The sequence below is a fragment of the Mesoplodon bidens genome (assembly GCF_964165515.1).
Source record: "Mesoplodon bidens genome assembly, chromosome: 18".
Taxonomy (NCBI): domain Eukaryota; kingdom Metazoa; phylum Chordata; class Mammalia; order Artiodactyla; family Ziphiidae; genus Mesoplodon; species Mesoplodon bidens.
The window spans coordinates 45,014,136-45,040,963 of NC_138175.1; the positions used below are offsets into that span (position 1 = coordinate 45,014,136).

A 26,828-nucleotide genomic window follows, 5' to 3' on the forward strand; every position below is an offset into this window, starting at 1 on the left:
CACCTTGCTAAGTTTCCCCAGTTTCCTTCACTGAGCTCATATCCCTTTTGTCCTATCACGTTTTCCCATGACTTCCCACTCTCCATCAAACCTAGCACGAAAACGTACAGGTTTGGGGCTTCCCTGGTGGCCCAGTGGTTGACAGTCTGCCTGCCGATGCAGGGGACACGGGTTCGCGCCCCTGTCCGGGAGGATCCCACATGCCGCGGAGCGGCTGGGCCCATGAGCCATGGCTGCTGAGCCTGCGCGTCCGGAGGCTGTGCTTTGCAACGGGAGAGGCCGCAACAGGGAGAGGCCGCAACAGTGAGAGGCCTGCGTACCGCAAAACAAACAAACAAACAAAAAAAACCGTACAGGTTTGACTGCTTCTTCGGGTCTTCATTTACTTATGATTGCTCCCATGTCATGTAAAACTTATACTAGATAAATGTGTATGCTTTTCTCCTGTTAACCTGTCTTTCGTCACAGAGACCCAGCCAAGAACCTCGAAGGATAGAAGGAAAAGATATTGTTTCCTCCCGTCTGATATGTTTAAGGAAAAAATTAAAACATGAATAATAGAAGCCTTCTGTCACTTCCATCCGCCTCCCTGTGCCCCCTTCCCTGTCACATGATGGTCTCTCCACCTACGAGGTAACCACCATCCTGAATTTTGCATTAATCATTCTCTTGCTTTCCTTTCTCGGTGGTTCTCAAGCCGTTAGCCTCGCCTAGAGAGCTTGTTAAGACATGGATTGCTGGGCCCCGCGCCCAGTTTCTGATTTAGTAGATCTGGGGTGGAGCCCAAGAGTTTGTGCTTCTCGGAAATTCTCCTGTGGTTCTGTTGCTGCTGATGCCAGGACTACACTTCGAGAACTGCTTTATCTCAGAGGTACTCTTGCCTTCTCTGTGATGACTTGGATCCTCCCCTAAAACCTAGCCACTCAATAAATGTAGCTTAAGGACTTCCCCTCCCTCTCCCTCTACTCCATTTCCTGTCACCCAGTTTATGAGCACTCAGTCTTTGCTAAATATTTTAATTGATTGTGACATTTGACCACTTTCCATTTTTTCTTTTCCGTTAATGAGCCCATTTATAAGTTGCTTCTCATTAGTGTGTATGTGTCTCTTACTGTAAGTTAACTAGAAGGATGGGTATAAACAACATTTACATGTCTTATTCATCTAGACTTTAAGCTCCTTGAAAGCTGGAACCAAGTGAAGGGATTCAGAACATGCCATCCCAAAATATTCTTCTTTAATTATTGATTACTGATCATTTTGAGCTGAAGACACTTGTGAAACAGCAGATACAGGAAGGGCTCTCCCCCTTTCTACCTAAGAGCAGGATGTAAATTTTTCCTTGAGAAAGGTGCCCTCCCTGTACCAGGAAGAGAAGAACATTCTTATCACCAGAGACTGGGAGTTGACTCCGGCCTGTATAAACAAACTTACTAAAATAACCCTTATCTTCCATTCGTTTCCCTCACATACTTCCTAGCCACTGAGCCACGATTTATTGCCCCTAGTCCAAGGGCCTTTGCTTTGTCACATCCCCACAATTTATCATTCTTTTTGCAAAAAGTTATGTACCTTACAGGCTTTTGGACCTAACAACTTCTTTGGGTCTTCATTTTCCTTCTGTGGAGACACCTGTGTATATGTAAAAAAAAAAAAAAAAAAATCAAATGTGTATGCTTTTCTCCTGTTAATCTGTCTCATGTCAGTTTAATTATTAGGCCAGCCACAGAATTTCAGAGGGTGGAAGGAAGTTTTTCCTCCCCCTACACAAGTTTAATTTCCCTATGTAGACTACCTCTTCAAGTAAGCTACAGGCCATAATTTGCAAATTCAGTTGCTTGTAAGAGCCAAAAGACCATTAAATAAATGAAACTTGCCAAGTGGAGCTTTGCTGATCTGGAGACCACGTCCTGTAAAGAGGGCAGCTATTACTTGGATTTAAGCCAATCGCGGGTCCCTTGCTTTCTCATTTTCCCAGTTTTCAAGAGAAACCAGAAATAATCCCAACTAATTCAACGTTTTAAGTACACAGAGCAGGCACACAGAGTACACAAATTCCATACTGAGTACACCTGCAGGAACTGAAACTGAATCCATTCCACGTTTCTAGACCTGTGCAGTAAATGGATGGATGGATGGATGGATGGATTGATGAGTGAGTGAGTGAATAATGAGTGGTAACTCTGGTGGGGGGTGGGCGGTTAGTGGAGAAAACAAGCAATTGTTGAGTACCTCCTCTATGCCTGGCCCTGTGCAAAGGGCTTTATATACCTTATCTCATTTGACTTGCATAACAAAACCTCAAGCTAGTTATTATCATTCTTGTTTATTTCCACACTCATTTCACAGATAAAGAAAGGAGGCATAGGGCTTCCCTGGTGGCGCAGTGGTTGAGAGTCTGCCTGTCGATGCAGGGGACATGGGTTCATGCCCCGGTCCGGGAAAATCCCACATGCCGCAGAGCGGCTGGGCCCGTGAGCCATGGCCACTGAGCCTGTGCGTCCGGAGCCTGTGCTCCGCAATTGGAGAGGCCACAGCAGACAGAGGCCTGCGTACCGCAAAAAAAAAAAAAAAAAAAGAAAGGAGGCTTAGAAAGGCCCAGGGTCACACCACCAGTTTTCTTTATTTATAACCTACCTAATTTTAAAAAAAGGATTTCAGATGAGCTCTTATGATTTAAGCTGAGTCCTGAGCCTTGGATTCCAGATAGCTCTGTTATACCAAATGGCCACCATCAAAAGAATCAGGTTCCCAGAAGGCAGGTCAGGGAGGGTGCCAGGAGTTCAGGGGGCAGGATTGCTTCCTTGGGGATATTACCAAACCACTCACAGCTTCATGCTTCTCAAGGATATCAACTAGTACTAAGGTGCTGAGACACAAGGGGTCTCTTGCCAGCTTGATATACCTGCCCTTCCCACTTTCTCCTGTCCCACTACTTACTCCCCTCTCAGAAGTCAAGATGTCTGCCTATCAGCCTTGGAGCCCACTCCATCTTAATTCCTTTCTAGAGCCCAGTAGGATAAGGACAGAGATGCAGATACAGGAGCCGTTTGTTTGGAAAACATTTTATTGGAGTTACTGAGGCAGCAAAGAGTGATCATAGATAGCATGGTGATCAGATCCCACACTGGACCCCTCTTTCAGTGGTATCAGCAGTGCTGGGTCTCGAAGGGGCTGGTCATTGGGCGTTGGCAGCTGCATCCTTCATTCCTCTCAGCTGTGGGGAGAGAGAGGACGGTCAGTTTGGAGACCCTTGGGTGCGGGGAGCCGGAGTCCTAAGAAAGCCCAGGATAGGGTGGGGCCCTTCTGGAAAGGAATCTCTGCTCCAGTCTAAGTTCCTGTTCCCCTCTGAGTTATAGTAGTTGCGATTTCCTTTAGCTTTGTTTTTTTTTTCATTTTTATTGGAGTATAGTTGATTTACAATGTTGTGTTAGTTTCAGGTGTACAGCAAAGTGAATCTGTTATACATATACATATACCCACTCTTTTTTAGATTCTTTTCCCATATAGGCCATTACAGAGTATTGAGTAGAGTTCCCTGTGCTATACAGTAGGTCCGTATTAGTTATCTATTTTATATATAGTAGTGTGTATGTATATGTCAATCCCAATCTTCCAATTTATCCCTCCCCACCTTTACCCCCGCCCTGGGTAACCATAAGTTTATTTTCTACATCTGTGCCTCTATTTCTGTTTTGTAGGTAAGTTCACTTGTAGCCTTTTTTTAGATCCCACATATAAGTGATACCATATGATATTTGTCTTCCTCTGTGTGACTTACTTAGCTTTGATCAGAAGAAGGTTTATCCTCCTTTCACTTTCCCCACTCTCCCACTCAGATCCTCTGCTTTTTCCCTCAGCCCCAGCCTCCTTTCTCTCCTAATGCCCACTGCCTCTTACCTTAGGAAAAGCATCCCAGTTGAGGAAAGGAAGTTTCCTTTTGATAGACTAAAACAGAAAAAGAGAGAGTGATGTGTTACAGGTCAGGTGAGCATGGATCAGTAAGCGCTTGCTGAAGAGCTCTCTGTAGTGGTGACGGTGTCATTGTTTTATAATTGCAGTAAGCATTAATATTTCCTGAGTACTTCTTCTGTGCCTGCCTTATACTGACTGCTTTACAGGCATGATTTCATTTGGTCTTCACAGCAGTCTTTTTTTTTTTTTTTTTTTTTGTGGTACGCGGGCCTCTCACTGTTGTGGCCTCTCCTGCTGCGGAGCACAGGCTCCAGACGCGCAGGCTCAGCGGCCATGGCTCACGGGCCCAGCCGCTCCGCAGCATGTGGGATCCTCCCGGACCGGGGCACGAACCCGTGTCCCCTGCATCGGCAGGCGGACTCGCAACCACTGCGCCACCAGGGAACCCCCACAGCAGTCTTTTGATGTTGGTACTGTCATCGTCCCCACATCACAGATGAGGCAACCATGGCTCAGAGAAGTGAAGACATTTACAAGAGGGCATGTAACGAGTATGTGCAGGGTCATGCACTACAGGCTCTAATTCCAGCACTACCACTGACTTAGCCTTCTAAGCTTGGGTAAGTCACCCAACTTAGAACCTCAGTTTCTTCCTGGAGGATGAGGGGATTCGAATAAACTCTTGACTGATTAAGTTCTTCCTTTTTGGAGATTGTCTTTATGGGCCACGTTAGGAAAATAAGGTCTGGCCACGACAGCCTCCCCGGGAAGTTTTCTTCAGTTGGGCAGCATCCAAGTGGGACAGTTACTCCCTCCCAGAACCCAGGAAAGAACCAAAAGGTTCTAGAATGCGTTGCCACTACCCGGACAAACAGTCAGGAGAAAAAGGGGGCCCAAGTGCTTACCTCGAAGAGGGCGGGCCAGTTCAGGTATTCATTAGGCCTAAAAACCTTTGCAGAGAGAGAAAGAGACCAGAAGAGGATCAGTTCCAGGGAAGGACAGAGCTTAGCCCCTAGCCCTCTGGGAAAGGTGAAGGACCATGACAGCTCTGCAAGCTCTCTACCCAGGCATTGATCTCCTTTAGGATGTGGATATTTATGGGGGCTGAATTAAAGAATTAAACTTACAGATCGCAACTTGTCAATGTCCAGAAACTGGGTGTGAGAGGTCTAGGCAAAGAAGCAGGGTGTTCAGAAAGTTATTTAGACACATGAACAGATGGGGGACGAACTCGTCGTCAGATGGTGGGAAAACAGGTGGTTTACCTCCTCGGATCCTGCTGCATTATTACCAATGGTGATTCCTTCCTGGAAAGCGAAGAGGAGAAAGGGGACAAATGATCACACGATGGCAAATCCCCTTCCCCAAACCCTCTCTGCCAGCTCTGCTTCCCTCTACAGGCCAGTCCCATTCTCCACCACGGGGCCTCCGTTAACCCACTCTGTCCCAGCGAGGCGGATGATTGACAGATGTGCACATGTCAAGAAGGGATGGGAGAGTGGCACGGGGCAGACAGAGAAGTCGGAGCCCAGGGCCACATCCACCGTCAGCAGCAGGAGGAGAGGGTGGAGAAAGAGGATTCCTCCCAAGAAAAATGAGCTAGTGTGGTTCTGCCGTGGACTCGGGGTGTTCCCAAGACACCCACGCTCAGCCCACAGAGCTGGGCGCGGGAGATTGGAAGGCAGGTGGGGGCCAACTTTCTGAGGTGCCCTGTCTGCCTTTACTTGCTGGAGGTTGGTTTGCTTTGTGACTTGAATTGCCACCAGAGTCTGAGTCCCCGTCTCCCTGCTCCAGCTGGGAAGCCCACCTCCCACCCCCATACTTCAGTGCCTCCAATCTGTTGCCCTCCCGACCTCAGCTGCCCAGCTTCATTGCCCCTCATTTCTTCCTTCCCACAACAGAGGTCACAAACAGGTAGCCTACAGGCTAGACCCAAATGTTTAGATCTCATCGCAATTTGGTTTGTTTGTTTTTTAATTTGAATTAAAGGTTTTTAATTAGTAAAAATTCATACATCCGATTTCCAGGTTCTCTTGAAAAATTTTAAACTCCGGCCATGCTGGGTACATTTTCCCACTCAGCAGCAGTCAGATGGCATAGAGACTGTCCCCTTCCAGATTGAGCAAATTCACTCCACCTCCCCTGAGGCCCCACCAGCCCTCTTGCTCACCGACATCACTTGCTAGGATCCTAAGCAGTGGAGTCTGTGACCCCTATCGTAGACGTGCGCATCCAGCATGGACATTCCCCCATCCCCCGCACAGTGCGATAAGGTGGGGAGAGAGGGACCTCAGGGTTTTTCCTGGCTGGGGACTGGCTCCTAAGGATTCTTGATATGGCCTAAGCTCCAGAGGCAGCAAGGCGCTTCTAGCCACCTGACAGCCATTCCCAGGGTTACAAACAAAACAGATGTGGGGCTGAACCCAGACGACCAACTTCAGCCCCCGTCTCCTCTCAGGATGTCCAGCCTCTACCCCGCACTTTACCATCCTTTCCAGAAATATAAGCCTCTCTGCCCCTTCCCAGGAATGCTTTGTCTCCTTCCTCTTTTCTTCCCTCCCTCAGAGCCCCAGCTTCTCATTCAGCCCCTGGTAATAGCCAAAGATAAGAGCCACTTATCCAGTGACTGACTGAGTCAGCTAAAAGGTATAAGAGAAAGAGAACCCAGGTGAGGTGCTCACCTCAGAACTGCCCAGGGCAGCCCCCTGAGCAGAGTGGAACGCCAGGAGAGAGAGAAGAACCACAGCAGCAAGAACTGGGATCTTCATGGTGGCAAGTTTGGGGTGTTCTGAGGCAAGGCAAGGCTTGCCCTTTATATTCCCAGGGAGGCAGATCTGAACAGAACTGGGGTCCCCACCCTACTGACTCACGCCCAGATCCTGTCGCCCACCCCTGGGGCTCTGGGAGGGGGAGGTGTGGACTGTTTCCCACTTACCTTGGATTTCTCAATTCACATTCTGCCCTGGGCACTTGGAAGGTAGGCTGGCAATGGGGTTCTTCACGCAAATGGAGCTGAGATGGAGACAGGTTGGACCTGTCTCTCCCAAGGACTGGCCATGGCACCCAAGCAACCTCTCCTTTTGTCTTTGTCACTTTTCCTTATATCTCTCTGTTCCTCTCTTATAATTCAGGCTTTTCCCCACCCTATCCAATTCTGTCTAAACTCCCTATACTGGCATTTGAAGGCCTTCCATACTCTGACCTCAACCCACCCTTCTAACTTTTCCTTCTTTCATTCCCTTTGCACATACTTCACATTCTGGCCAAACTGGACTCCTTACCAAAGATAGCCTTCTTTTTCCTCCTCCAAGCAGCTGCCCATGCCCTTATGCCTAAAATGCCCTTCTCTCATCTCTTGTTCTCAGAACCCAACATCCATCCTGGATTAAGCTTCCCAGATGTCTCCCATCATCTGTCATCCCCCTCCCCAAACTTTTCCCTTCCCGTAATTGCCATAGCAATTCATTTGTATCTCTCTGGCATTGTACCTAGAGTAACTTGTGTTCTTTCCTCTTAGAATATCAAGTTCTTGAGGTCAGGAACTATGTCTTAATCACCTTTACATCACCATGCCCTAGCACCATGCCCTTACACAGTGGAGGTGGATTCAACATACGTTAGATTGGATATCTTAGAATTCAAGCATCCTTCCACCAAGTTGTGCACTTTCTTCCTTTGGGGCTGGACCCATTATCCAGCTGCCCATCTTATACTCTTGGGTCTTCAGAGATGTAACTGTCTTGAGCTAAGAAGACAAAGAATAGAGAAACGCAGGGACTTCCCTGGTGGTGCAGTGGTTAAGAATCCACCTGCCAGTGCAAGGGACACGGGTTCGATCCCTGGTCAGGGAAGATCCCACATGCCGCAAAGCAACTAAGCCCGTGCAACACAACTACTGAGCCTGCGCTCTAGAGCCCCCGAACCATGTGCCGCAACTAGAGAAAGCCCGTGCAGCAATGAAGACCCAACGCAGACAAAAAAAAAAAAAGAGAGAATAGAGAAACACAAAAAAGCAAAAATAGGTCTTAGAGCTACCCAGTTGGGCTCTAGACCCTGAACTTTGAGCACCTACACCATTTCATTGAGCTTATTCTGCTCCCCAGCCCACTCCCCCAGCTTGGCAGTTGTATCACCTCAAAGTGACAAAACATCCTAATCAAGTAGCGTTCTCCACAACTGAGGCTCAGGTAGCCCAACTGGTTCCTGGTGTAACAGGGAGGTGCTGAAACATAGAGGGATGCTGCCAGGACAAAGCAAGACCTCGTTTCAGCATGGGCTCTTTACCCCATCCTGATGCAATACACAGAGATAACAGGCCTGGAGGTGAAGCGGGCTGGATCTTATTCACCAACAGTCTTCATGGACCCCAGAAGCTGGCACTTCAGTTCGATTCTCCTCCTGCCCCCCACTCCCCAGTCCCCGACATCCTGCCCCTCTTTAGCCTCAAGAAGCCTCCTCCGTTTTTCTAATGGCACCGCTCCTTTCGCAGAGCTACCTGAGGAGGCGGTGCTTGAGGAAAACTCGCTAAGCATAGATGACCATGTCACATAGGTGTCACGCAAGGCTGGTATTCCTAGAGGGGACAAGTGAGAAAATGACAGATGGGTGGAGCACCTCCCCAAAAGGTTTTTCTGGAGGACACAAGTGTTTATGTGTAATGAATTCTCACCAATTAATTAACAGGGACTGAAAGAGCTCATTAACCACCATTCTGTCAGCATAGCGTCAACTGTGAATGAAGTTGAATGGACAATGAGCAGAATGAAGGATTAACAAATTAGAGCTGATATTCAGTGATGAAGTCCAATCAGACCTGCTAGTGGAGGAGCACTTCAGCCTGGGTAATTCCAGAGCGACAGATGAGCCCAACGCCGTCATCTGCTGGGCTCCAGCTTTCTTTTCCAACAAATTGATTTCCCTGTTTCCCTTTCCGCCTCATGCTAATGCCGCTAGTAATCAGGTTAGCCAATTTATTGATGTCGTACTCTGTGGCAGGCCTTGTGCTAGGTATTCTAAATGCATGATCTCACTGAAATATCACAGTGCTTCTGTGAGACAGGTATTAACAATTATCCGCATTCTGTAGGCAGGGGAACCACAGCACATAAAGGTTAAATAACTCACCCTAGGTCACACAGCCAGGGTGTGGCAAGGCCAGTGTTAGAACCCCAGAGTTCCAGAGGCTGCAACTGTATTGCCCCTTTGCTGTACTGTGTCCTACCAAGGGCCTCAGCCAGCCCACCTAGCGCCCTGTATGAATTAGACCCATGCCCTGAGAGTCGGGGGTCAAGGCTGCAGTTAACCCCCTTTTGTCCTCTCAACCAGGTGTCCTTCTGTGGTGTGCAGCCTGCACAGCCATAGGTGGCAGCTCTGAGCAGACATGCATCAATGTCAGTGGGTTAAACTATGCTCTTGCCAAAGAGAATGAAGAGATTAATGGTACTCAGTGAGCATACGTCTCAGGGTGAACCTGTGATTGCCTCGGATTCCAGAAGCCTCTTATAGTATGAGCATCTTGTCACAGCAAGTGTGTGTTTAAAAGACAGTCTTCTAGCTCTAGTGTTTGAAGTTCTAGTGTTTAAAGATGGGTTCTTTTGTATAATGCCTCTAAATACAAGCCTACTACTTCATGTGCACAACCAAAGGAATTCTGTTCTTTTTCTGGAGGAAAAACACTGGCTGTGCTAGACTTATGATCCGTCTCCATTTGGCACCATCCTGATGGATGTTCAAGGGTAATTTTGGCTTTACATGATTTATGCTGTAAATGCTAATCTAGAGTCTAGTGTCTCTCTCCCAGTCCCCTCCCCTTCCCCCACCTAAACTGCCTCAGTGAGTTTGTGTTCCCTGAGTGTCCAGTGTCCAGTGGTTGGGTAGGCTGGGGAAGAGAGGGTAGGGGGATCCTCACTGGCAGAAGGTCCCCGCGGTTGGAGTGATGGGTGGCAGGAGAATCTACCTGGGATTCAGCATCGGCTGCATCACAGAGGGTTAGTGGAGTCGGACAGAGGCACAGAGCCTGGCTCTGCGTCACCCCAGCTCCAAGTCTGCTTGAGCTAGTTCCCACTCCGAGAATACCAATAAACCCCTGTTTTCCCACAGGCCTTCGCCCACCCCACCCCAAATCTGCCAGAACTTGAGTGTGGGTAGGAGGCCAGGCCCAGCCTTGATTGCTACATTACAGACACACCTAGGGGCTGGGAGCCAGCCTCCTGGGTTCAGGGAAGGAATGGGGGATTTGCAGGGATGCACGCTGGGGCCTCAGGGTCTTGGTGAACATCTAGGTGAAAAGCCTAGAATCATTGGAGAGAAAGGAGGCTGGGGTGTGGGCTACTGGAGGGCAGAGCCCAGGGCATCCCTGTCCCGTCCTGTCCTCCCCCTGCCAGGGTTAGGGTCACACCCAAGAAAGCAGTCACGTTGCCCAGCAGGTGTGGTTTCTTCCTTCACTGCCCACCCTCTGCCCTGTGCACGCTTTGCTTAAACTTCTCCCAGGAAGACCTCTTGGACTGAGCCTACTTAATTCTGATCTCTCCTTCCATCCTCTAACCCAAATAGTTATTAAACAGCCATTGTGGCTCCTGCTGCGGAGGATTCGAGATGGACAGGGTACCTGTCCTGTGAAGCTTATGTTCCAGTTAAAGAGAGACAGATTATAACCTAACAAAAAATTAGGAAACAAGATCATTTCGAGAACATGACAAGTTCTGTGAAGAAAATAAAACAAGGTGATGTAATAGCAATTGGATAGGTGTCCTTGGTTAAGCTGGCTTGGGGTTTTGAACTTAGACCAAAAGTCAGTAAAGTTCCAACCTTCTGAAGATCTCGGGTTCCAGGGACAGGTAGCAGCAGTGTTCCTTGGGAGCCTTTCCCAGCAGGTCCAGGTTGACATTGGACAGGGAAGCCAGAGCCAAACGGTGCTGAGCCACGCCGAGGGGATGTTATTCTACAATTAATGGAGCTTGTGGAGGATTCTGAGCAGGGGACCCTCCCTGGCTGCCGTGGGAGAATGGACGTTAGGGGAAAATCGAAAGTCGGAGGCTCTGCCATGAAGCTGCTTCAGAGGCTCTGGCAGGACAAAGGCGTGGCTTGCCCGTTTATGAGAGTCCTTTACACCTGAGGGCCTTAGCCTGCTTCAACTAGTGCTTTAAACTTCAGAGGGTGGCTTTCAGTCCTTTGGACCAGGAACGCCCCAAGTCCAGAAACATGTTGACCACTTCAGCTTCTCCTTCAGTCCCTCAGGGACTGGCACAAGGTGACCCGAGGTCCAGCAGTCTGTAGCCCTCACCCCACACCCCAGGAAGCCCGCTGTCAGTCAGCGGGAAGGACCGAGCCTCAGCCCCTGGACGGGCCGCACTCTCTTCCCTGTGGCTCCTAGGAGGTACTGCAAGGCCCTCCCTTCCCAGGTGAAACCCAAGATGAATAGAAGGCAGGAGCCACAGTTTAAGGACAGAAGTGAGAAGAGGATGCACATCAAATTGGTTCCCCCAAGTCCTTTTTGGGCCCGACTTCTTTCATTTATTCATCAACTGTTTGAGGCCCACCCTGTGCCAGCCCTTGTGCTAAACCCTGGGAATGGAACAATGATCAAGGCAGACAGTGGTCGTGCCCTCGGAGAACTTGCAATCTCTGAGGGAGTCACTTAAGCTGGCAGGATGCTTCCTGTCCTCCTTTCATTTCCTGGGTCCCTGAGGGGAGGTCAAGGACCTCAGAGGTGTCAGAGAGTGGTGAGGCCTCTTAGTTTAGGCTCACTCTGTGGGCTTGGCAGGACTTCGCTCAGAGACTCTAAGCACAGACTCCCCGCCCCGTGCCCAGGGCTCCTCGGCTGGTGATCAGCCCGGGCTCAGCCTGCGCCCCAGCTTCTGGCTGTTTCCTTGGTGCATGAATGGAGTAGAAGTTTTCCACCACCCCTCTGTCTCCTGGAGAGCCTCTACGGCACGTGACAAGGGACTGGGTACTCGCCACTCCCCCCAGCTTCCTAAACACGTCCACCCAGACTCACCCTTGTCCACACCGTGGTGTGTGCACGAGGCTGAGGCGTATTCGCTGCCAGCCCCGCCCTCTTCCATCTGCCCGACCCTGACCCTCCAGGATGGGTCTCCTCTCTTGGAAGAGCCCTTAACTCCCACCTCCTGATTTCAGTAGCTCCCCTGTGGCTTCTTCAGGCCAGCGGAACATCCGTGACTGCTCCAAGTGCAGTAAGCCTGCTAGTCACATGTAAATTGGGCAAAGATGATTTTTCACAGATGGAGAAACCCAGGCCCGGTGAGATCCGCTACCTACTTCCTGTCAGGACCTCCGAGTCTTCTCTCTCTCGGCCCATCCTCTATACCCCTGTCAGGAAGAAGGCGAGTTACCTGCCCCTTAACCTCCCTCTTCCCTCCTCCCTGATCCAGGCCATCAGTGTAGTATTAAAGAATAACATTTGCCAAAGTTGGGCTTCCCTGGTGGTTCAGTGGTTGAGAGTCCGCCTGCCGATGCAGGGGATACGGGTTCGTGCCCCGGTCCGGGAAGATTCCACATGCCGCGGAGCGGCTGGGCCCGTGAGCCATGGCCGCTGAGCCTGCGCGTCTGGAGCCTGTGCTCCGCAACGGGAGAGGCCACAACAGTGAGAGGCCCGCGTACCGCAAAAAAAAAAAAAAAAAATTGCCAAAGTCTTAGGAAAACAAGACTCATGTTTTATTTCCACAGAGAAACTCTAAAGTAGGACGTGCCTCCGGAATTTCTGTCACGGTGACTTCAGGTCACAAAATGGAGCAGGTGAAGCAATGGCTGGTGTATCCACTGAGGCTGATGGTCAAGGAGACACCACAGTGGGTGGGAGGAAACAAGGGACAGACAGACAGGTCCCCAGCCTAGAAAAAGCAGGTGTTAGCACCCAGACCAAGAGCTGGGGGAGGGGCACAGTCAGGTCTCTTGATGACTGATGGTTTTCAGGGCTTCAGTCGCGGTTGGAAGTGATTTTCTAGAAGACAAGAAAAGAGAAGATGGTAGAACACGGCCACTCCTAGAGCTGCTGAAACCAGGCATCCTCTCACCCAGCTTCTGCGCCCACAGTTCCCTCATGCCCTGCCTGTGTCACCTGCGGTCCCCTCACCTTCACTCCTCCCTAAAATATTACCTCTTCCCCACCGGCGACGCACGTCTTTCTGCCTCTGAACCTTTAAACCCGAAAGGTTCACCTCACTACAGTCCCCCCCGCCTCCCCCCCCACAATGCTTATCCTGTTCCCACTGCTTAACCGAGCCTGCCTTGCTGTTCTCTGGCCCTGCCTGGCCCGGCCTCTGTCAGGCCACCACCCAGTACTCAGAGGGTATTCCGAGTGTTCTAGGTCATCTTCTCATGAGTCTTTCTCCACACCCCACCCTGGGGTCTCCTCCTTAATACCTTTAGTGTGTCCACCCAGAGCAAAGGGAGTGCCAAGCCCCCAGCCCTCCCTCCCCCCACCCACTCCGGGGGGCGGCGTGTCTCAGCTCCTGGCTGCAGCCTTGCACAGCTCACTCTGACACTCACCTACCAAAACTTCACCCACTGCAGCAGGTCAGGTCGCGCCCGGGAAGCCTGCAGGACGAGGAGAATGTCTGAGTGAACAGAGTACCGTCCCCGGCACACCCTCTGGCCTCAGACCCCTTCTCTCGCCAGCCGGATTTTCTCTGCCCCAGTACTTACCGAGGAAGAAATCATGACTCCCCCCTGTAAAGAGAAGATCAGAGGAGGTGAGGTGAGGACCTCAGTGTCCTCTCTGTACTCGACCATGTCCTTAGGGCTCAGGAAGGGCCCATGGCGGGAACAGGCTCAGACCAGGATCACCCCAAAGGTCCTTTGGTCTGATTGTGACCCTTCAGCCACAGCAGATTTCTCACCCTGAGTGCATTTTACCCAAGATGATATTGAATATGGTCCCTGAGCACACACTGACCAAGGGGAGTGAAAAGAGGAAAGGTAGGTCTCCCTCTGCCTGCTAGGGGGATAGAAATTGGCCACGAGCGATGGGCAGAAGTGGATACCCACAGGCAGTGTTAACTACATCTTCACCTCCTTTCAGTCAGCAGCTACTTTCTGATCTCTCAGTAGAAGTCCTCTCCCCAAGGGCAGGGGCTTTATTACTCTGGGAGATGGAGGGAAATACTACCTGTTTGTTTGTTTGTTTTTAACCAGCCTAATTAGTATGTAGCACATTCATTCATGAATTTATCAGATTGTTTCCTTTGCACCTTAATAAAACAAAATCCTCAATTTTTTTTTCCTGTTATCTCCTTTGTGAAATGAAATATTTATTTTCCCACCAACCAAGAGTTTCTGGGCTGGCCTCCTCTCCCCAGGAAAGGTCAGCAGTTAAAGAGGTGGAAAGCAGACAAAGGAACCCTGTCTGTCTGTTTTGCCGTGTGTCGTGTGATTTTTTTTTTTTTTTTTTTGGAGCCTTATATTCCTCACTGAGAGGATCTTGGGTCCCAGTTTTCTCCATGGCAGGTGATGCACCCACGGCTCCCCTAGAACCTTTTCTGAGTGAGTGGGTGTGAACCTTCTACCCTTCTCTTCCAAACTTCTCTCAGGGAGCTGGAGTCCCCCTGCACAGGGGTGGGGAGACATGACTATCAAAGTGAACAGGATTCGACCTCAGCTAGCCTACCCAGAGGACCTTGGCAGTGAAAGCCTCCCCCACCTCGCCCCCAGGCAGACCCCATGCAGTGGGAGTCAGGAAGGTTGCAAGCCTTACCTTAGTGGTGGGCTGCCCCCCAGTGGCAGTAAGGTGTGTCTGCTGGTTACAATCATAGTTCTGCGGAAGGAAGCAGGAGGCGGGAGAGAAGGGATGAAGGCATTTTGCTCCCACATCCCGGCCCTGGCTGGACCTTTCTCAAAGCCCCTGCCTCCTCCCCTCCTTGTGTCATGTGTTTTCTTCTACAGAATCTCCTTCAGCCAGAGCCCACGCCCTCACCTCGCTTTATGGTCCCAGCCCAGATGGCCCTGCCTCCCTTGCCCCTCCCCACCTCTCCCAGCTCCTCAAGGGTCCCTGGGGAGGTGAGGCGAGGAGACCAAGGAAAGAAGTGAAGTCTGAATCAGGTGGTCGGGTGGCAGTTACCGTACCTTAGAAGATGGTACATGGCACAGGATGCCAAGATGCCTCATCTTGGCATCCTGTGCCAGGCTGAGAAAATTACAGAACGGGCCATGAGGAGAGAGAACTGCAGATTGGCCAGACCTGGGAGCAAGGCTGAGAGGAACCAGGGACCTTCTAGGGCATCCTAAGGGAGGGGCTCACCTGACCAGCACCGCCTACCCTCCTCTGGTCCGATGACGCATGGATGCGAAGGGAGAGGACACCGCGGTGAGGGTGGCTCCGTGGTGCTTCAGGCCTTGCCAGACTCTCGGGGCTCCAGCATCCCACCGCCCAGACTCTGCCCTCCCTTTAGAGCCCCAGCATCCCACCCGGCCCACCCCACCCCTCTCAGTGGTCTGTGATAAGTGCTGCCTACAGAGAAGGCCTGGAGGAAACCGATGGCCCAGATAGACACAGGACAGATTTCTACACTCAGCATTGGACAGCCAGGGTAGAGAACGGGTTGGCAACACCTCGGCCACCCAGGCACCTGGAGTCGGAGCTAGAGTAACAAATGAGCGGTACCCGCACAAGCTCCCGGGGCAGAGCTGGGCACCTCAGCCCCAGCCCGCCTTCTGCCTGCAGCAAACCCTGCTCCCCTCATAGGCCTTTTAATCCCCGTTCCCAAATGCTGTTCTCTACAGGGTCCTTGGAAGGATGGTCTGTTATCCATAGAGACGAAGTGAAGTACGTTAGGTTAGCTCTGGGTCAAAGGAGAGAAAGGAAGGGGAGAAATACAAGAAAGCAGATGGAGCCCCCTTAAGAAGCACTGCAGATGCGCTGGCCACCTCCCCTGCCCCAATCGAGGTAAGGGGAAAATCTCCTCAGTAAGAGGGAAGTTTAGTTCCTGCCATTGTCACTTCTCTACTAGAAACACACACACACACTCTCTCTCTCTCTCTCTCTCTCTCTCTCTCTCTCTCTCTCTCTCTCTCTCTCTCTCTCAGGGTCAGAATGTTCTTCCCAAGTCTGGCTTAACTCTCTGCCTTATCCATACCTGAATTCTAACCCCACTATTAGGCCTTACACCGTGGGCACAAACTGGTAGACCGCAGGCCTCCAGACATTTTTTGCTTGGTCCACATGTTTAAATTAAATTGTTGAAAACCAGATTTCTAGCTTTTCTTGAAAAATCAGACAATGTGGCCCCATCTGTCCAGCCTCATGTGCCCACATGGACAAGTGAGTGGGCAGCCCTTGCCTCAGTGCCCAAGCGTCCTGATTCCCGAAGGCCACTGGCCATGCAGAATGGACGTGTGGGCTTTGACAGGACCCAGATAATCAGACCCCCTGCACCTGCCTGCACTCGACCATGACCCTCCGTCCTCCCCCCATGCACACTGCCCTCCCGCCGCCCTTCAACTTTCCTCCCTAGTAACCCCTTTCCAGCCCTGAGAGTTGGCCCCAGTCCCAGGTCCCTCCCTCTTCCCCAACCCATGGTCCCCTCCACCTGCTCACGGTACCCACGCAGCTGTGGCTTCCCCCAACCCAGGCCACGCCCAGCCAGAACAGCAGCAGGCGGAGACAGTGGCTGGCTTCGTGATCTTGTGCCTGTGGAGGCCCTAACCCTGGACCTCGGCTTTTATCCCAGGAAGGACCTCCCAAGCTGCTCCTTCTTCAGTGACTCACAGCTTCCCTCTCCCATCCCACCTCCACTCGTGAGGCGTTGTACAAAGGGAGGAAAGTGGGAAGTGAGGGAGGCACCCCCCCCAGCAGGGAGGGGGAGGAACCGGAACAGAACCTGCAAGCCACTGCCCAGGGCCCAGAACCCCGCGTCCTCAGAGCTGAGCTTCCAGACCCTGAAATGAGGGGTCCCACTGCCCTTACCTCAGTAATTGCTTTCCAGTTCAAGAAAGGAGTGTTGCGTTTGAAGTTCTGGAGGGAGAATGAGAGATGAGCGGGCCTCGAGGAAAGAGAATTCCAAGGGTGGAGGGGGGCAGCTGGTTGGGAAAGTTTCAAGGTCATGTTCAAGAACAGGTTTTGGTGGCTGGGTGTAGTTTGGGGTTAGATAAAGATAAGCCTACAGGAGACTGAGGGTGTAAGCATTTCTGATGGCATTGGTGATAAGACTTGGGTGAGATTACCTATCTCAAAAGTGAGAAGAGGGGGAATTTTGTGACAGGTAGGCTGGAGGGAGGGGTAGCTGCCTTGAGGGAGGGAGGGGAAAGGGACAGGATGACCAGGATCCTCAGTTCTGCAAAGAGGGAGAATTCTCCTACCTCCCAGAGCTGACGGAAGTAGAGGAGGATGCGAGTGCTGAGGTCTGGGACTCGGCCCTGTGGATGAAAGTGGGGAACAGGTGAGCAGGGAGTCTGACCCCTGCTCGCCGAAGCCCCTCTGCTGCTGCGACCACCATTCCTCAGCCTACAGGATTCACTGTGACTAAGGTCCAGGGGGGAGCTGGGTGTCTTTAGGGACACCAGAAAACTGTTTCTGGAAACAAGGAGAGAGAAGCTAGGTCTCTGGAGGCACTAACCACCCCTCCACCACATACACAGCACACGACACCATTCTTCTCTAGCCCCATTTCCCCCCAGCCTCAGGCAGAACACAGCTGTGGCAAAACCTCAGGACCAGAAGCTGCCCCTGACATTCCCACCTTTTCACCTGCCCCGCCACCTCCAGCCCACCTCCCAAAGCTGTAGGGCTGAAGTCTCCCCTTCCTAACCCCTCCTGGAACAACAGTGGAGATGTAAGAAAGGAGCAGAGACCAGGAGTGTGGGACAGCTAATATTTATTTCAAGGACAAGGGTTGAGATTAGTGGGGAGATAGTGGTGTTTTAAGAATTGGGGGGGAGGGGGCTTCCCTGGTCAGGGGGGCTTCCCTGGTAGCACAGTGGTTAAGAATCCACCTGCCAATGCAGGGACATGGGTTCGAGCCCTGGTCCGGGAAGATCCCACATGCCGCGGAGCAACTAAGCCCGTGCGCCACAACTACTGAGCCTGTGCTCTAGAGCCCACGAGCCACAACTACTGAGCCCGCGTGCCACAACTACTGAAGCCCGTGCGCCTAGAGCCCGTGCTCTGCAACAAGAGAAGCTACCGCAATGAGAAGCCTGCGCACTGCAACGAAGAGTAGCCCCAACTAGAGAAAAGCCTGCGCGCAGCAACGAAGACTCAACGCAGCCCAAAATAAAAATAAAAAGTAAATAAAAATTTTTTTAAAAAGAGAATGGGTTGGGCCCCCATCCATCTGGAGGTCACCGGATGTGGAAACTCCTCTGGTCCTGGGCAAAGAAATAAGCTCTAAGGGGGAGCTCAAGGACTAGGAATTCAGGGAATAGTGGACCAAGGCAAGGGTAGATTGGACCCCTGCTCCGGAAATCTGCAGGGACCTTTTGGCCCATGGCTGTCATCGGGGTAAATCCAGAGAGTCCAGCTTGGGCTTGAAACCCACCCCACCCCCATACTTGCCAGGAACGTTTGGTCCCCGGTCCTGACTCCTCACCCTGGCTGAAGTCCTCGGCTGCCTCGTCGCCCCTCCCTCCACCGTGAAGGAGCTGGGGACTCTCCCTCCTCTTCTCTGCCCACCTCTGTCCTGCCCCTTTCCTAGGAGATCCGATCCTCAGGGGAGCCACCCCAAATGAATGCTGCCTGACTGCAAGCACTCCCCTTACTGCCCCCCGGATGTGCAAAAACGTTTGGCTGTCAGTCCTCTGGCCCTCTGGGAAGTATCTGTGTGTGCCCTGGCTCTCCCATCAGCCCCTAAGTGTCCCCTGCTCAGGGGCCTGGTCTCCCCGTGATCCATGGTAGGGAGTCTCACCCCTACCAGAGACAGTTCTCTAGGAAACAGAACAGAACAGTCTATTTTGTTCATTTTGTTCATCCAAAACAGGACTCCACTGTAGCTGGGAGCTTCTGCATCTCCTGTCTTTCACTCCCCACATGACTGCCAGAAAGTGACGTTCCTGAGGGCTGTCCCTTTGCCTCCCCGCCTGCCACCAACCCCCTCCCTCACAAGTTCTGGAGGGCAGGGCTCCTAGTCCTCCTTCTTTTACGTGAAGGGTCAGAAACTACACTGCTCACAGGAGCCAGGCAGGTGGCTAGAAGAACTGTGGTGGGCAGTGGGAGTCTGACCGCGGGGGAGCAAGTCCCCACGGCAAGAAGCAGCTGCCTCTTGGCTCTAGGCTCTCGCGGGTCATAGAAAGAGGGGCCCAGTGTTGCCATACTGTTTTTCAAAAATGAATCAAACAATCCGTGGGCTGCAGATTGCAGCTTCTGCCTTTGGTATTTGGATTGTTTGTCCTTCACCTCACCTCCCAGTCCACACCTTCTGCTCTGGAGGTACATCTGCTATTCTTGTGTCAAATCAGCCTGGCCAGGGCTTCCCCTGCAAGAGGAAGGAGTGGGCGGGGAGGAAGGAGAAGCAGGTTCTGGGCCCCAAGCGACTCCTAAGATTACATATGTGCAGGGCCCAGACTGATGGCACCAGCAGGCTCTCAGCGTGTTCGCTTCCTTTTCGCATCTCTCTTGGCATCAGTCCTCAGGTGGTCTTTTAGCTTCGCCTGATGATCAGTCCATCCCCTACCTCTGCCTCTGGTTCCTGAGGATTAGGCCTACTGACTCTCCCCTTAACCTCCTGGTGTCAAAGGGGAAACTGAGGTTCAGACCAGTTCAGGTCTGCATGTTGAGACATGAAAAAGGCCCATTCCCTCCTCGTCCCCCCACTCCCAGCTGCTTGCAAATTCCCCCTCTCTTTTCAGGTCTCTGCTGTCCTTCCTCCTTGTTTTCATCTTTTTTATTTTTTTATTTTTTGTGGTACGCGGGCCTCTCACTGTTGTGGCCTCTCCTGTTGCAGAGCACAGGCTCCGGACACGCAGGCTCAGCGGCCATGGCCCACGGGCCCAACCGCTCCGTGGCATGTGGGATCCTCCCGGACTGAGGCACGAACCCGTGTCCCCTGCATTGGCAGGCGGACTCTCAACCACTGTGCCACCAGGGAAGCCCCATCTTTTCTTTTTAAAGCACTGGCTGGAATGCTCTCTTCGTGACCATCATCATTGCTCCCTGGCTCACCAAGCAAGGGTTTAGCTTTCTTCTCTATATCCTCCTCCCACAAAGATCAGAATGAACGGCCTTCCAGCCCTTACCTTGTTGATGACGTCCCCGTTAAAGAAACCCAGCATGGATTTTAAATTCTGCAGAGAAAGAAAAGGAGAATGACCAAACTGGGTCATAATGTAATTGGCTCAGGGCCCCAGGACAAGAGAGGTCAAGGGCCACTGCTGACAGTCATTATAGAAAGAAGACTTCAGCCTGTGGGACCAAGGGACAAAGGTTTGATTTTCCAAAGGAGAGTGAGCACAGCATTCTTGTCGAACTCACCTTCCAGAGAGCGTCAAAGTTGAAGAGCCCAGGAGACGGCTGAGAGTTCTAAGGGGCCGATGAGAAATGGGATGAGAGTAAGAACCCACGCTGTGAGCACGAGGCAGGGGCAGGAGATATGGGCGTCGGGGGGAGGCAGGGGTTGCTTGACACCATGGTCCCGGCCCAAGGAGGAGTGACGTCCTCACTCACCAAGGTGTTGGTTCTATGAACAGCTTCCCCTCCCCCGCTAGGCCCTCGCCCCTGGGTGGGGAAAAGGGAACCAATGGTCAAGGCTTTACATCCTGTCGTGCATGCCACCTATCATCCCGCTCCCGGCCCACTCTTCTCCGCCTCTGGTCAAGCCACCTTCTCCTCTTCTCAACACAGTACCTAAGAGCCCCACTTCCAGAAAGCCTTCCTGGACTGACTCGCTACTTGCTCAGCAGAATAACCCCACCCAGTCCCTTGAATCAAATCCATATTCTTGCTCCCCCCCATGCCCTGCCCCCCCAAACACTGCTAGTAGCCAATATATAGTCCCACTGTGCGCGGGGCTCTGCGCTTCCACCCGCCACTTTCCCACGTGGAGATGCCTCCACTTTACAGATGGAGAAACTGAAACGTAGAGCTGTCCAACAGCTTTTCTCAGCATCTGTCTCCATGTCAGACTCCAGTGTTGGGACTCTGAACTACCCTGATGTGATTACGATGCAGAAAGCTCTGCAGTAACTGAGGGGGGTGAACAAGTTAGGCTTTGCTGTCCCCATTTTACCCAAGAGGGAGCTTGGGCTCAGAGAGGTCAATCGACTTGCCTGGTGACACACAGATGACAGGTAACACAGCTGGCTTTTGAACCCCCATCTTCTGAATCAAAGTTCACTGCCTTTCCACTTGTCAACCCTGCCTTCTTAAATATGGTTTTAAAAAATATCCCCTTGACTATTCTGTCATTTTTGTCTGCTTTTCCACCTCACTATGTATTGAAGACTTTGGTAGTGTAAAACTAGAAATAGAATTACAAACTGGGAGAGGGTTTCTTAAAACCTGTCTACCCATGAAAGGTTAGTATCCCTGATATGCAAGGAGCTCTCCCGAGAGCCTTCCAGGGTGGCACCCCCTCCCCATGCCTCCTCCTCCCGTTAGGCGTGCTCCTTGCCCTGTGGGCCCCACTCACCCCCGGGGCACGGGCTGGCAGCCTCGCCAGGATGCCTGTTAGAAACCAGAATCTCAGCCCCGCCCCAGCCCTGCTGAATCAGAATCTGCATTTTCACAAGACCTCTAGGTGATTCCTGTGAGCCTTAGCCAACATTTCTTCTGTCAGCACAGCAGTTTGCTGACGGAGAGGCAGATTTCCAGAATAACTAGGAGGGAAATGTACGCTCTCGAAACACTGTTTCCAAACTCGAGGTAAATGTACGCCCTCGAAACACTGTTTCCAAACTCCTTCAAAGAAGTCACCGAATACTGTTTACCCCCGGGTATAGGACATTTGAAACAATCATGTTTCTAAAAGGATTGGTTTTCATACGATTTTTCACAGCCCCATCTGTGGTATAAAGTGAGGTATATCATGTAAGGATCTGCAATTAATTATTACTTCGGAGCTGGTTAGTCTTTTTAGGAGCATGTGTTTGGTTTCTTCCCTCTAGATTGTAAATTCCCCAGAGAGGGGGTTGGGACCAGAGCTAGCGTTAGGAGGCGAGCCGGAGGGGAATTGCATTGAGGAGGGCGCACAGCTGCCGTGATGAACTGCCGTCACTGCAAGTTCGCCTCTCACCTGACCCCCAGATTCCCCGGACACGTGGACTTCACTGCGTGGATTGTCGCACGGTGGAAGAGAGAAAGAGAAACCCTCAGTTCCCAGGAAGACACCTAGTCCAGTCCCCAGACCGCAGCATTTTAACCCCGTGGCTGGCCGGGGTCCGCCGACCCGGCGGCAGTCAGCCCATCCCCCGCCCATCCCTCAACGCCTCTTCTTTTCCTTCCCACGGTTTTTCCTTCCCACGGTTCGGGGCAGATCTGCACAGGCACGCCCTCGCCAGACGCTCACCTCGGGTGTGTTCCCACCACTTCCAACCCTGCTACCCGAGGAGGAGCTGGTATCGTATCCCCGCAAGGGAAAGCGAGAGTCCATGTGGGGTCTCCAAAGGGCTTGGAAGGGCCCAGATCGTTCCCAAAATAGGAAGTCATCCCATAATAGACACTATGATATTTTAACGCCCTGCCCAAGCTCCACACTGTCCCATCTTCAGCCGGTCAGTCACGGAGGGAAGTTATTCGGGGCACGGAGAAGGGTAGGTGTGGCCACGTGTATTTGGAAATGTGGGATAACTGGGGGATTCTGAGCTGTTGCCGTCCATCCTCCACTTCATGACAGGGGTGGAAAAGCCACTGGAGACCAACTTCATAAGAGCCGTGACCCTGGCACCCTGGGGCTCCTTCGGCCCTCCTCCTGCTTCTCTTCACCCCTCACCCTCTCCTGGAACCTAGAAAGGGGAAGGGACTCCTAGAATCCTTACCTGGGAGTAGCTGCCTTGATCAAAATTTCTAGAGTTTTCTAAGGGTCAGTTGTAAGTGCGGGGGGAAAAGCAGGTAGTACAGGGAGCAGTAAATTAACACTTGGCTTGTTCTTGCCTGAGACCCTCCTCTTGCCTGAGACCTTTCCCAGACCCCCAAGGAAGCCAGCTGTGCCCCCCCCTCTCTGCAGGACCCCTGATGGGAGTTCCACCCCAATCCGGCTGCCAAGTAGTGGTCCCCTCCTGGCCCTCTCACCCCTCACGTAGGGACACTGTATTTGTTAGCATCAACACCTCAGCTCTGTAAATGTCCTTAAGTTTCCACGTGCGGTCCTGCCCCCATCCTCCTGGGAGCTTCCCAAACAAGTGTCATGTTTCCTTGTGCCCACCTCTCTTGCTCCATCCACTACCCCAGCTCTAGTCCAATTCTCCAAGTGGACGTGCCTGCAGAACCAGAGGTTAGACAGGAGACAGGGCATCCCCGGCATCAGGGAGTGGATGACAAGGGGCTAGAGTGAGCACAGTAGGCAGGGCACCTCTTCTGGAAATTAGAGGGCACATGTAAGCAACACTTCCTGGTGAGGCTGGGAAGGTGGGGAACGGAAGCTGAGGGAGCCCAGGATGACAACGCCAGTGACGCCACCTACCCTGGGGCTGGCAGCTTTCAGGAAGACCTCGGAGTGGGTTTCCTCAGCAGGGACCACCAGGGGCCCCACCTCTGCCTTCAACAAAGGAGAACTTACCCAATGGGGCCCAGAACTGCCACCACTGTTCCTGCCATGACTGCTGCTTCCCTGAGGGTCAGGAAGAGACCAGATGAGGTCTAAAGATGAGGACACCAAGATTGCTTTCCTCCCTCCCCGACCTCCCTTGCTCAGGAATATTTCCCGCCCAGTCTGAGGGGAGCAGAATTTCTTCAGAATGCCTCAGGTTGTCCTGTCCTCTTACCCCAGCGTTGCTAGAGCTTCCACCTGAGCCAGATGGCGGGAGGTTGGTGCATTGCAGAGGGAAGGGGATGGGTGAGGTTTGAGACTTCAGTCAAAGCCATCCCCACAGGCCGGGCTCTCCTGCTTCCTTGGCTTGGCTTTCTTTCCCATCGCGTCTCTCCTCCATGCCCATCTCACTCTTCCAAGCCTCCTCCCCACGGCCATCTCTCCCCTGTCCGATCCGCCTCTTCCCTCAACCCCTCCCCTGCCCATCTTTCTTTCCTCTTCGTCTCTCCCACTCTCTATCACATGCATCCAGACACCTCTTCTTCTCCAGACTCTTCCTCTTACCTCTGCATTTGGGTTGTCGCTGCCTCTCCCTGAGCCATGAGGAGGTTGGGCCACAGCTGCCTGCAGGCAGGGTGAGACTGAGCATGGGATCAGGAAGGACACGGGGAAAGCGCCAAAAGTGTGGGCTTGAAGGGAGGGAGGTGGCAGGCATCAGGGCCAGGGTGATAACTGTACCGGAGTGTTGATCCCCAGGTTGAATGCCCTTCCATGGCCTCCATGGCCCCAGGAGACCCCCTGAGAGTTGGTCCCAAAGCTGCCACCTGAGCCTCCAGAATACGCATGGTCCCAGGGAATCCCTGGACCTCCAGGATTGCCTGGAGAGCCAGAGGTGCCATGGCCTCCAGATGGAGGCTAGCCATTGGTTCCCTGCAAGAAAAACATGGCTGCACCGAGTGTGTGTGGCCACCTCACTCTGGGATCAGGTAGGACAGGCAGAGCAACTCAGAGGAGCCACAGGGAGAAGCAGGTGGAGAGAGGCCTCAGGGTGGTGGGGGAGGGATACCTAACATGGAAGGAAACTGGCCCAGACAGCCACCAATAAGGGAGCCATTCCTCCTATTAACTGCTTCCCAGAACTCTCAACCCAGCTGCCCACAGCCTCCCATTTCCACACCCGGCTTCCAGCCACTCACCAAAGCACCGTTGCCGCCAGGCATCCCCTGCCAGGAGCTGTGGGCAGCATCCACTCCATGCTGAATGACATTCTCAGCCTGTCTTCCAGCCTCACTCCCAGTGTTTCCAAGAGCATGGGCTGCTTCCTCAACCCCACGGGCGAGAGCGTCCCCCACCCCGGGGCCCATGGTCTCCTTGACTCCAGAGCCCACTGCCTCTCCATCTCCTCCACCAGTGGCCTCCCCAACTCCATGCTTGATGGCCTCTCCCAGTTCTTGTCCAATGGCCTCTTCCACCCCGTGTCCAGTGGCCTCCATAGCCCCTGCTCCAGCACTCTCCCCTCCACTCAGCAGTGGGCCAGCCTCCCCATTGCCCAGGCACAGGAACAGCAGGAGGCAGGCCAGACAGCCCTGTGGCTTCATCTCTGCCTCGTTCCTTCTCTCCTGAGTGTCTTCTTCCCACCCAAGTTTACTCACTTGCCCTTTCTCTTTCCCTGCGTCTGCGTGCCCTCCTCCCTTCTCTCCTTCCTTCTGACTTCTCGTTCTCCCTTCCTCTAGGTCTACAGCCTTCTCTCTCCTTTCCCAGAGCCCTCCTCCCCGCCACTACTCCTTATACTGTAGCTTGGAAGAAGGTGGCAGGGCTGGGCAGCCCAGAGTCCCTCCCCGCAGTGACTCAGGCCCAGCCACCCATAGGTGAGCTGTAATTGTGAGTCTGAGAGCCTGTGTCGAAACAGAGAGGGAGCCTGTGCATCAGGGAGGGAGGGGGAAATGGGACGAGACCGGTGCCAAAGTGTTCCCATTTCCCAACCCCAGGAGTTTGGGGCGCAGGGTAGGGTGGGGGGCATCTGAGGAGATAGGCTGGTAGTGTCTCCTAGAGGTGGCGGGGTGGGGGGGACTTAGGAGAGAGGAGTCAGGCAGGACCTCATCAGGGGGGCGAGGGTAGGGAACCCAGCGGGATAGGACCCACCCTAGGTGTAAGCCAGCCTGGGTCGGGGACGCCAGAATGAGCGGCAGGTGCCCTTCCTCAGCCTTCCTCTCTGTTTCCATCGGCCTTGTCTCTCCCATCTCTCTCCCCTCCCATACTGCCACCTAAAGGTGGCTGCCTCACACTTCCACACCTTCCAGCCACAGAGAGCCTGGGACCCGGGAGACCGCCCTCAGTGGGGATGCCAGGCGTCTGTCGGGGAAGGAAGTGGCCGCGACCCTGAGAGGGGTCATCGGGGCGTCTCAGTTAGCATCCCGGCTGCTCTGTGCTGAGAAAGCTGGGTGTGGAGCTGGGGAGCTGGGCAGGCGGGCCACCCCCAGGGAATGAGGGGGCGGGGAAGACCTAGAGAGGGAGCTGCTGACCCAGGCACCCATCCCGTTTACCAGGCCTGGTGGGGGCACGTGTGTGAGCTCACGGCCTGCCGTGAGGGCTGGGACCACACCAGCGCACCCCACTGCTGCCCCTCCCAGAGGGGCCAGAGGGGCACTGGCAAGGGAGGAGGGGTCAGCACAGGGGCAGGAGCCCTGGGTCAGCCAGTGGCCCTCTCCCCTGGGCCCGGCTCAGGATGCAGAACTCGGGCAGCCTCCCGAGGTCTCATCGCTGCTTAGCGAGCGAGGCTGCTTCTCCACTCCCGGGAGCCCCAGGTCCTCCCACTTGGCACTGCCTTGTATCGCTGGGGCTCATTGCCGAGTTAGGAGGGGCCGGTTTCTATCTGCCTTTCTCAGTGTCTCTCCGTCAGTCTCTCTCTCCACCCCAACACCTTCACCCCAGCTTGTAACACCCATCACCTCGCATGGTGTAAACACAACCCCTGTCTGCCCTCCGCTGCTCCTTCCTAGCTCCTTGGTATTCCATCGCTGACCCTTTAATGATGATAAGAGTGATGGGGGTAATAATAATAAAAATCAGCATCATCGTTGTAGCTGCAGTTTATCCAGGGCTTTCTATGTGCCCAGCACTGGACTAAGCACTTTAAGGCTCAGACAGCCCTGGGAGAATTGGTCTTATTCTCAGCTTGTCTGCCAGCCTCACTCCCAGTGTTTCCAAGAGCATGGGCCACTTCCTCAACCCCACGGACGAGAGTGTCCCCCAGCCCGGGGTCCATGGCCTCCCTGACTCCAGAGC

The 26,828-nt window shown here is 52.9% G+C and overlaps 2 protein-coding genes across 2 annotated transcripts; both read right to left on the reverse strand.

The window, feature by feature from the left end:
- Positions 1–3,109: 3,109 nt before the first annotated feature.
- Positions 3,110–6,683, reverse strand: KRTDAP (keratinocyte differentiation associated protein; the record flags this gene model as incomplete). The annotated part of the gene is made up of 6 exons (XM_081216021.1): positions 3,110–3,217; positions 3,901–3,948; positions 4,821–4,865; positions 5,043–5,084; positions 5,181–5,222; positions 6,597–6,683. The coding sequence occupies 6 exons, from the start codon at positions 6,681–6,683 to the stop codon at positions 3,179–3,181; spliced, it is 303 nt and encodes a 100-aa protein (XP_081072147.1). The 3' UTR covers positions 3,110–3,178.
- Positions 6,684–13,422: 6,739 nt separating this feature from the next.
- On the reverse strand, positions 13,423–25,141 carry DMKN (dermokine; the record flags this gene model as incomplete). Its single annotated transcript, XM_081216022.1, is given in 11 exon segments — positions 13,423–13,470; positions 13,579–13,602; positions 14,627–14,686; positions 17,227–17,283; positions 20,098–20,145; positions 20,333–20,380; positions 23,478–23,552; positions 24,108–24,167; positions 24,282–24,458; positions 24,462–24,473; positions 24,740–25,141. Coding segments are annotated over 11 exon segments (1,011 nt in total).
- Positions 25,142–26,828: the final 1,687 nt, after the last annotated feature.